Source organism: Chrysochloris asiatica, unplaced genomic scaffold (genome assembly GCF_000296735.1).
Source record: "Chrysochloris asiatica unplaced genomic scaffold, ChrAsi1.0 scaffold00048, whole genome shotgun sequence".
Taxonomy (NCBI): Eukaryota; Metazoa; Chordata; class Mammalia; order Afrosoricida; family Chrysochloridae; genus Chrysochloris; species Chrysochloris asiatica.
Window position 1 is genome coordinate 13747776 of NW_006408566.1, and position 11141 is coordinate 13758916.

Consider the following 11141-nt stretch of genomic DNA (forward strand, 5'->3'; position numbering starts at 1 on the left):
ATCAGATTCAAAATGGCCAATAACAGTCCATTTCAGCTCACTAATGCCTAAGATATCGATGTTTATGCATTCCATTTCATTTTGACAACCTCCAATTTTCCCAGATTCATACTTTGTACATTCCACGTTCCAATTTTCAAAGGATGTTTACAGATGTTTCTCTTCATTTTAAGTTGTTGCCCATCAGCAAATGCAGGTTCTGTGTGCTTTTCTCCCCCGAGCTTAACTCTACTTTGAGGAGGCATTTTTCCCCCAGTTGCATTCTGAGTGCTTTCCCACCTTCCAGTCCTGTATCTGACAATGTTTCAGAGAAATTCCTCATAGAAATTTTATAATCCTGCCTATATTTCCATATCAGGCCATTTCTTGGGCACTGATTTGCTTGGGGTCTGTGTCCAGGCATCTGTGGGAGCAACATAATCTGTAACTTCTGTAGAATTGTGGGCTGGTGACTTCTCTGTGGCCTGGTGATTTTACTGTGAGTCATGAACAGGGGCCAGCACTGTAAAGAGATATATGTTATAGCTTCACTAGTCCTTAACACGCTGCTCTCAAGCTTTCTTACCCAGTCTGTCCTCCACTGAAATCCACTTATCCATCCATTCATCTGATATTGCTATGGGTGCCGATTGTGCAATGTGTCCATCTCCTACTGAAACACAGATCCCAATGTACAATGGCTTAGACAAGTTAAAAGATCATTTCCTACTCATGTATCAGTTGATAAATAAGCAGTCCAGAGTGGTTTCCCTAAATTCCTTCTGACTTGAAAGTCTATCATCCCCAGGGTATTGGCCTCATCTTTAAGGTTCAAGAGGATCATCACCACGTTCCAGCCAGAGGGAAAGGATTAATGCATTCCCCTGTCTTTAAATGCTGGGCCTTGCACATATCACTTCCACCCACATACCAGCAGCTAGGAGGGCTGAGAAATGGAATCTCACTCTGAGGGCCATGTGCCAGTTAAAACTTGCTAAGGAGGAAGGGAAGATGTTGAGGACAATAAGGCAATCTCTTGTCTATCATTTTTGACCCCTCTCCACCATACAGTTTATCACACCATCCTGGCCTATCCCCATGCCTGCTGTCTTTTCCATAGGGCTTCATCCTTTATCTTTACTGTAGACTGGGCCCTAACCATTTTATACCCAGTGTTTCATGAGAATTTCCTATTGCAGCCTCTTGATTTCAGTCTCTCCCTCACCAGTTCCCCCATGTTGTTTCTGTGATCATTCTAAAATGCAAATCTGGCTCCAATGTTCAAAAATTTTTTGATGGTTCCCCACCGCCCAAAGTAACTAAATTTTAACTGCAGATTCCGAAATCTCTGAAATCATATACAAATTTTGTTTTTTCTTTGGAGAGCTTCAGATTCTCAAAATGGTCTGTGATCCCTCCTCAAGCTGAAACACAAGTCCAAATTCCTAATTTTGACATACAAACCTCCTCAAGATGCACTTCCCAGCTTTCCTCTCAAATTTCCTCTCTAGCCACATCTCCCATGTTGTCCAAATAGAAGTCATTGTGAAATTCTCTCCATTCCCTGTCTAGTACAGTGAATTGTTGGTTATAGCTTTCTAGTCATAGTCTTTGTAACACTCACCAAATGTGAGGCCATGCAGAAAAGGGATGTGTGGGACTCTAATGAGGGGATTGGTCAGTTTTGCCATCTCACTAGGTTTAAAATGAGCTGCCTCAGAAACAGGTACAGTGGGGGTCTCACTGTCATCAAAAAGAAAGAGCTAGGAGCAGATATATCCTCTAGACCAACAGATTCATTTTGGAAGAAGTGCAGCCAGAGTGTTCCTTGGAGGCCAAGATGGCCAAACTTTGTCTCTTATACTTCATACATATTGTCAGGAGGGACCCATCACTGGAGAATGATATCATGTTTGGTAAGGTGGAGGGTCAGAGAAAAAGAGGAAGACCCACAACGAGATGTATTGGCCAAGTGACAGCATCAATGGGCTCAAGCGTGGCAATAATAGTGAGGTTGGCCCAGGATTGGGCAGTGTTTCATTCTGCTGTACACAAGGTCGCTATGAGTTGGTACTGACTCTATGGCACCTAGCAACAGCAACAACAAGTCAATGGTGGGAGTCCTGGTGTGGTGCTCTGGGGTAAAGCACTGGACCACAAGGTCGGTTTGAACCACAAGGTTGGTTGGTGGCTCCAACTCACCAGCCGCTCCTCATAAACCCTATGCAGGGTTGCTATGAGTCGGCGCCAACTCAAATGGCTGTACTGTACTATGATGAACTAGGATGCCGCTAATGCGGTACACAGTGGGTACTCCATAAGTATTTGTGGAATCAACAGTTGCTTTGTCTTCTTGCCATTGGTATATGTATCTTATCTTCCAAAAGCACCATGAAGGCAATGAAAGGAATAAAATATCTGAGGTCTCTCCCTAGGCCTAAGCTTAGTCCTAGAACCCAGAAAGGCTTATTTGTATTGTTTAAGGCTTTGCTCTGCTGGGCACTTGACAAATGTGTTCATCAGAGGGATTTTAGTTAAAGGTCCTGGAAAGATGGGATTCAGGAGGTTGTTTTTGTATAAGTGCTGTTTCCTAAAAGCTAGTTTTGGGAGTAGTTTTAGGCAGTTGGCATGCGTTCAATAGATAATTATTGAATGAGTTCTAGAGCTAAGAGACAGTGACTGGGTAGAAAAGAGGGCTGAGGAGTTTTCCTTCTCACCGAATCTGGATTCAGACATCCTAATGGAACGGAATGGCTATAAGGGATGAGATCCATATGTTCACATTCCAAACTCAAGATTACAAGAAAAATGCTAAAAATTTTGGAAAGGGTAGACAAATTCTTTTTGATAATGATGTCTTTAAACTCTAGGAGAACCAGATTGCCTTCTCTGGTAAATAAGCTATTTTTAATAGCTGTACTCAAGTGAAATATTTATTTTAACATAAAGTAACTCAATGAAATCTGCCCTGAGATAACGAACCAGATTCTTAGTTGATAAAGAGAACATTGGTCCGCTACTGTTGTCTGCAGAGACACGATAGCCAACAAGGCTGTTACCACAACCTCCCCAGAACCAAGAGTAGAAAAATGCAAGGAAACCTTGAGACGGAAGATTGAGAGACCACTTTTTAATATACACACTGAGCCTTATTACTCAAAATGTGCTCCTGGCCCAGCGACATCAGCATCCCCTGGGAGTGAGTTAGAGTTGAAGAATCTCAAGTCCCACCCAACCCTGTTGCATTTTAATAAGATCACACATAAACGTTTGAGAAGCATTGGGCTAAGACATTTATTAGTATAGCTTTTTTGTTCTTCAGTGTGTTTAGGGGTAAAAATAAACCCATTTAAAGCACTCTCAGCTCATTATTTGCTCCATTTTCTGCACTTTTGAGTAGTACCATCACACATCATGGTTCGTGCTCTGGGACTTGGAACTGTTCTTACGACTCACAACAGAATGAGGATGTTTACTGCACTATTTCTGTAGATAGCCTTTCAGGATTACAATTGGATTCCAAAACATCCATTACCTATTGCTTCTGCAACAGGCCCAGAAGGTAGTTTGTATAGTATGCTTTTAGAGATGATGACATTGGGGCTCAGAGAGATTTCATTACTCAACAAGGGCCCAAAGCAGATTGGAATCCCAGCCAAGATGAAAACTCAAGCTTCTGAGTTTCCAATGCGAGGCTCTCCAAACTTTGATATCTTTCCTTTTTTCTATAAGGAGATTTTCATAGAAGAGAGTTGAAGAAAGAACAAATTCTTAGGTAACCTGTGAGATACTGATTTTGAGCCATGCACACGTGGACCCCAGGGAATCTGGAAGTTAAGGAAGACTTTTCCATTGGAGCCGGATGTCAGTCCAGTGGCATCCCTTCTCTTCCTTACCCTGTGAAATTTCACAGCAGATATTTGTTCATGTTGTCGTTGTTAGGTGATGTAGAGTCAGCTCCAACTCATAGCAACCCTATGTACAACATGCTCATGGGTGCCATGAAATGAGAAGACCAGGGATTAGCATGAGGGTACAGGGGGAACGAGGTGGCTTCTAGATGACTATAACACTTCTTCACAATGAAGCTCACTCAGGTTCATTTACTTCTTTCATCAGATTGGAATAGCTGATATAATTGGCTTCCGCCAAAGTACATTGTGGTGTGTGTGCTTCACTGGACTGTATTTCCCAATTAATTCCATTTCCCTGGAGCAAAGCGAACCTTCTCCTTAGCTCAAAAATTGTCAAAACCGTATCGCTGGCATTGACGTCAATGTGCTTTTCTGAATTTAAGATTTCTCTATCAACCCCATCTAACGGAATTCCCAAAAGGGGCTTGTTCAGTTTCACCCTCTGTGATTTTCAGAGTTCTCGAGAAAATGAGTGCTTAAACCCTTTCCCCATCCCCTCTAGACATGCATTTTCAATGGGACATATTTGTATATAATCTATTTTAAAAAAGAAAAGATGATGCATGTTAAAATTCCATGTAAAAAGTATTGCTTTTCTAATGTGCTTCTGCCTGCCCAGTTGCTCCACAGTGTTACAGAGGGTAGAGTCAAGAGGAATTCAAGTCTGAAAATGTTTGGGAGTTTTAGATGACACAGATGCATCCTACACCCTACTCTGAAGCCCGTGTAGTCTCAGGGCTAGACCTTAGGCAAAAAACTACAAAGCATCCTAATGAGCAGACTTATACAACAGGAATGTATGTGCATATTTGACATAGTTTCTTCTTTTGAGGGACTGCCCTCTGGCTATGATCCCTGGCCTCTCCAAGGGTGAAGGAGGATCCAAAGAAGACGTCTTTTGTTTGCTGTGTCCAGTTCCTTCCAAAGCCCCTGTGGCCTCAAGGACCTGCCTGCTCTGCGTGGGCCTGCAGCAGCCCTGCAATTTCCACATGGGCAGGGGATTTCAGAATGATGGACAAAGCGGTGCGGCCAGCCTACAGGGGAGAGAGAAAATGAGAAATAACATTGATTCCATCTGTGTCCTGCCCCAATCTCTAAAACCCCATCAGTTTACCAGGGTGAGGAGGTGAGAGACTGGTGAGTGATGAGCCTCAGGTATGCATGGGATGTGGGATGTAGGAGTCTATTCCAAGCTTCTAGCGACTTTAAGGAAAATAAAGGAGAATCAAATGGCACGAGGATAATGGGAAATGGGGCTATCTTCCACAGAAACAGTCTACACTCCTGGGAAGTGTGTGCCAATGAAGATAAAGCAGTGCCATTTTGTTTACAAGACGTTTTTTAAATTAGAAAATAGAATAAATAAATCTTCCATTATTCTGTTACATCAACCTACAAATGGAAGCATATTGATATACTTCCCTATAGATACCCTTTTATCCTGTGACATTTTATTATTGTTTTTAAATAGAAGAATGATTGCTGTTATTGTTAAGTGCTGTAGAATTGGTTCTAACTCTGAGCGACTCTGTATAGGGTTTCCAAGGAGTAGCTGGTGAGTTTGAACTGCCGACCTTGTGGTTAGCAGTCCAATGCTTACCATACAGCCCCACACCAGGACTCCAGAAGAATGGTAGTGTATATCCATATTGAGCCTGCTTTTAGTTTTAATGTATCATGATCTGCTGTGAGATTTTTCCATATCCTAACACATGATGTTTAAATGGCTATAGTAACCAGTTACCAGTGGTCCTGGAGTTGTCAGAGTGGAACTGTGTTCCATGGATTTTCATTGGTTGATTTTTCAGAAGTAGATGGCAGGTTTTTCTTCTGAGGTGCCTCTGAATGTACTCAAACCTCCAAACCTTTCCATCAGTAACTAAATGCATTAACTACCATTCAGAGACACCAAGGGCTCTACTGTTGTTGTTGTTATTAAATGCCAATATCCCTCAATTTGCTGGGTCATTTACCATTTTGGGGGATGGCGAAGACTTGGAAACAACCTAAGTTGTTTCTATCATACATTTGGTACAGTCATATTTTCCCATTTTAATTAATTTTCTAAGTAACAACTCCCAGAACTGGGCTCAGAGCAACTAAGATAACTCACATTCTTCCTTGTGAACCAGAGGGTCAAACCAGTTCAGACTGGTCCAGTCATGGCTGATGAAGCAAAATGGAAGAGACCTGAATTTTTTTTAACTTGGGTGAAGGTGAACCGGAACAATGATCAGAATGGAAATAAATATATAGGTTGAAGTCCTGGAATGAAATACTCAGAGGAAGGGTAGCGAGTCCTTTCAGAAGCCTGATGTGGGAGATTGGATTACTGACTGAGCTGTGGAGTGCAACACACACACATTCAAAGCAGAGCAGTGGGCCCACTATCTTTGAGCTGGGTACCATTATTTCCCAAGCTGCAGACGAGAGATTTGGTAGCTATGCAACAAATACATTGTCCTAAGAGGGAAGTTATGGAGCTCTGGTAGCGTAGTGGTTACGAATCGGGCTGCGAGCCTTAAGGTCAGCGGTTGGAAACTACCAGCCGCTCCGCGGGAGAAAGATGAGGCTTTCTACTCCCGTAAGGATTTATACCCTCGGAAACCCTGTACAGGGTCGCTATGGGTCGGAACCGACTCAACGGCACTCAACAACAACAACAAGAGGGAAGTTAAGTTTCTAGCAGCGTTACAACCTATAATTTTACCCATTCCAATTCACCTAAATTAAAAAAAAAATCATGTCTATTCCACCGTTGCTTCCTTGGCAATGATGGAACTGGGATGACGGGGTTCAAAATCTCACTCTGAATAAGCAATACAATATGAGCTCTCACACTATGTGTGAAGCTGTGCTGTACCCTGCCTGACAGCTGCTCTCACTGGTCAGTTTCGGTACAGACATGAGGGACAGGCTGACGTGAGACAGAGAGGAGGCAGCTGTGGACTCTGACCTCCATGAGGGCAGCTGCAGGTTCAGAATTCTGAAAACTAAACAGCTTCCCAAACCAGACTTTTTTGCTAACTCATTTGAGGGCAAAACCCAACCTGAAGCTATATATGTTACTCATTTAGCCCAATTAGTGTGACTTATTTTGCAGCAGAAATATTAATGGGTTTGGTTAGGAGCTCTTTAGAAGCCAGGATTGTTGTTGTTGTTGTTGTTGTTAAGTGCCGTCAAGTTGGTTCTGACCCATAGCGACCCTGTATAGGGTTTCCAACGTGCAGCTAGTGGGCTTGAACTGCCGACCTTGCAATTCAAACCGACTTTGCAGTCCAGCACATTAACCCACAGTACCACATAAGGACTCCGGGATAGCAAGACTCCATTTCTCATATTTCAGGCATGTTATCAGGAGGGACCAGTCCCTTGAGAATGACATCATGCTAGGTAAAGTGGAGGTCAGTGAAAAAGAGGAAGACCCTCAACAAGATGGATTGGCACAGTGGCAGCAGCAATGGGCTCAAGTGTAACAATTGTGAGCGTGGTGGAGGACCAGGCAGTGCCTCGTTCTGTTGTGCGTAAGATCACTGTGAGGAGGAACCAACAAGACCCTAATAGATTTTCCTCTATGGTATGCATGTGGTATTATTATCCTAAAATGTGAAATATTTTATGTTCATGTTTTATGTAACACTGTTGTTAACACCCAGTTAAAAACTCTTCAGTCTGTTTCCTGTGTGCCAGGAGCCCCTACAGCTCCATTGAGTATCACATGCATGTAAAAACTGTCACATGCCTGTTAGTGGGTGCTGTGGAGTCCAACCACAGGAATCCCTTGTGACAGAGGAGAACTGCTTCAGGGGGGTTTCTTGGCTATAATCTTTATGGGGGCATATTGGCAGTTCTTTCTCTTATGGAGGCATTGGGTAGGTGTGAATGACCAACCTTCTGGTTGGCAGCCAGACATTTAACCATTGAGCCATCAGGGTGCCATATAACTATAAACTCAATTAAACTCACTGCCATCATGTCAGTCCCATCTCTTAATGACTCTCTATAGGGGTTCTGAAACCATAAATCTTTATAGGATCACAAAGCCTCATCTCTCTCCAGTGGAGTAGCTGGTGGGTTTAAACCAGCAACCTCACAGTTAGAGGTCCAATGTGCCACCTATGTTGTTGTTGTGGTGTGCCATCTAGCTGATTCTGACTCATAGCGATCCTGTATAGGGTTTCCAAGAGTAGCCAACTTTGGGGTTAGGAGCAGGTTAATGCACAGGACTGCAAGGTCGGTTTGAACCGCAAGGTTGGCATTCAAGCTCACCAGCCACTCCTCAGAAGCCCTATCTGGAATCTCAATGAGTCAGATTCGACTCAACAGCACTTAACAACTTATCCTACAGTGCCAGACCAGGGTTCATACAATATGGCAAAACAAAAAACATAAAAAGCACCAAACTCATATAAGCAGAGAGAAATAATGGGCTCTAGGGAGAAGGACCACTGCTTGCTGCGGGAAGGGAGAGAGAGAAAAATTAAATTACTCAATTACCCAGTAAGCAAGATAAGCATAGACTTACTAGGTACTCCATCACTGTTAGGGACTGTAACTTTGAAAAGAGACTTTGATTCTGTAGGAAGGTTGCAAGAGAGAGAGATGGCAGCCATACACAGAAGTAGAATCTTTAATGTGCTGAAAAAGCGTGAAATAGTTCATGTCAGATTAGTAAGTAGGCACAAGGAAGCCTCTGCTTACTGGGTCATACTGAAGAATGACACGTGACCTTCGCAAAATCTGCGATATTCTTTCTCTGAAAAAATCCTCGTGACTCGCCTTATTTTTCTTTGATTACTATTTATCATTTGATATTTCTGGGTTATTTGAGAAACACTGGTCTCTAAGAGGTCAGGAACTCAATCTGAACTTTTCCTGCTAAAGGTCAGTCCCTGACCTGCTGCCTGGCATTTGGAAAGCACTCAATAAGCATTGTTGAAAGAGAGAAGGCATGGATGATAAAATTTTAAAAAATATTCATTTTAATTTAATGAAGAAATAGAGCAACCTAAATCCTATTGAGTACTTTCTTAGAGTGGGTAAGGCTGGAACAAAGCAGAGGTTTTAAGCAGGGGAGTCTAGTACCAGGCCTTTGAGGAAGGAGGCTGGTGTTTGCAGGCCTGGGTTCCTCACTCTGCAATGCACTCACAGGTTTTTGTCAGCTCTGAGGCTGTCTGTAAACATGAAGCGTGTGTGTTCACCATTATGACGGAGAAGAGCCACAGGCCAGTCCCGGTGCACTCATGCGTCTTTTTACAGAGCCCATCTGGATGCAACAGCCAACATCTGTGTACTCTCCAACTGCAGACATTGAACATGGGACCTCACCCAGCTCAGGAAGTGTGGCCAGAGAGGCCACCTGGGGTGGCAGGTGTTCCACAGAGTCCTGGGAACAAGCTAACAAAAAGAAGGTCTGGTGGGAGAGCCAAACACTGAAAGCAGCTCACCCCAAATCTCAGACTAAGTGAGCAGAAGGCTTGTGTGTGTGTGCTGGTGCGGGATGTTTTTCCATCTAGAACTCTCTAGGTATCTTGCTAAGATGAGTACAGCACAGTTTGCCTTCAAAATGTTTCAGTGTGGTGGGTGCTTTGGAGGAGTTAGAGCCCCTAGGTTAACATATTCAGCTACTTAAAGAAAGGTTAGAGGTTAGAGTCTACCCAGAGGCATGGAATAAGAAAGACCTGGTGATTTGCTTCAGAAAAATCAGCCATTGAAAACCCTAGGTAGTGTGCAGCTCTACTCTGATACCCATGGGGTTGTGGTGAGTTGGAACAGACTTGATGTCAACTGTTTTTATTGTTGGAGAAGCTCCCAAAACAAGCCCTTCAAAGCATGCTCAGTGTCTACTACCACTTCCCTGTCCTACTCACTCTGGCAGTCCTGAATTTGTGGCTACTAGGAGTTCTGGTGTGGCGCTGTTGGTTAATGCATCAGACTGCGCCAAACAAAGCCATTTGAACTGCAACATTGGCAGTTCAAGTTCACCAGTTGCTCCTCGGAAACCCTATACAGAGTCGCTATGGGTCGGAACTGACTCAATGGCACTTAACAACAACAACAATCTGAACCTTAGGGAAATGTGTTGTCAACTGTCTTGGTAGTTCCGTACTTGCGAGCTTTAAATGTCGATAGGATGAGCTGAACCAGTTTCAGGGTAAGAATTCTCAGTCTTTCATGGAAGTTCCCAAATAATCCATTCTATTAACATCTAAGCTTCCATAAAACTCTCAAAAAACCCAAAGTCACTGTCACTGAGTTGATGTCACTGATGAAGGCTCTTCCTTCATCCCTTGAAAGAAGCCATATAGCTCTCTTATGAAATAGGCCTCCAGAGGTGGCCAGGAGATGCTTTCAGACTCACTGCTTGGTTATGCCAGCTAACCAGGGGCTTCCCAGGCCTGTGCCTTGCCTGCTGCCCCAGACCCCCAAGGCCTTCTTCCCACAGCAGGAGCAGTGGTTCCTCTTAAAAGGGTCCTGGGCCTTTGATGTCCAGGTCTGTTTCAGATTACAGGCTACCCCCTCCCCCAGGGCAGCCCTGGCAGGGAGCTCATTAACGGGATCCTTTGTCTGGTCTTTATGTTTGGAAAAGGAGGCCTTTATTTCCTGCAGCCCACCCATGTTCCTATATGAATTTCAAGGGGGTCTGAGTGCTCTAATTATGTCAGAAATGGCTCTGGGGAAGAATGGGGGTGCATTGGACCTGAAGGCACTGGCCAGTGATGCTGCTGTCCAGCAGCTTGAAGCACAGATGGACAACCATGGGGATTTCAGATGTGGCTTATAAGAGAGACTCTCTTCTCCCACTTAAGCTTCTGTCCCTTTGAACTGTGGCTATTAAAGAAGCATGAAAAAGTCTGTTTATAGCACTAAATTACAGTGACAACGTTAAGGATACAACTCAGACCCGGTGCCCTTAGGACAGATATGTCACCTCTCTAGACCTGTTTCCTTATAATGTAAAAATGGGCATCATGGTATCTCCTTATTAATCACTGTGAACTGAATGTTAAGAGAGATAATGTATGCAAAGGGTTTGGTGGCCTCTGACTACACTAGAAATATTGTTGTTGTTACGTACCACTGAGTCGGTTCTGACTCATAGTGACTGTGTATAGGGTTTCTGAGGAGTGGCTGGTAGATTTGAACCACTGAACAGCACCACACCAGAAACACTACCTACTATAACTAGCAGTAGAAGCCAGCAATGGCTCAATGGAAGAATTCCCACCTTTCTTTCAGGAGACCCAA

At 43.6% G+C, this 11141-nt stretch overlaps 1 protein-coding gene across 1 annotated transcript in view; it reads right to left on the minus strand.

Moving 5' to 3' along the window:
• Window positions 1-4068: 4068 nt before the first annotated feature.
• Window positions 4069-11141, minus strand: part of KANK4 (KN motif and ankyrin repeat domains 4) — a 40797-nt gene continuing 33724 nt past the window's right edge. Inside the window, exons 11-12 of the mRNA XM_006862504.1 lie at window positions 4844-4927; window positions 4069-4335 (exon numbers count right to left, since the gene is read on the minus strand). Coding sequence (XP_006862566.1) covers window positions 4069-4335; window positions 4844-4927 — 351 coding nt within the window. The remainder of the gene's footprint in view (window positions 4336-4843; window positions 4928-11141) is intronic.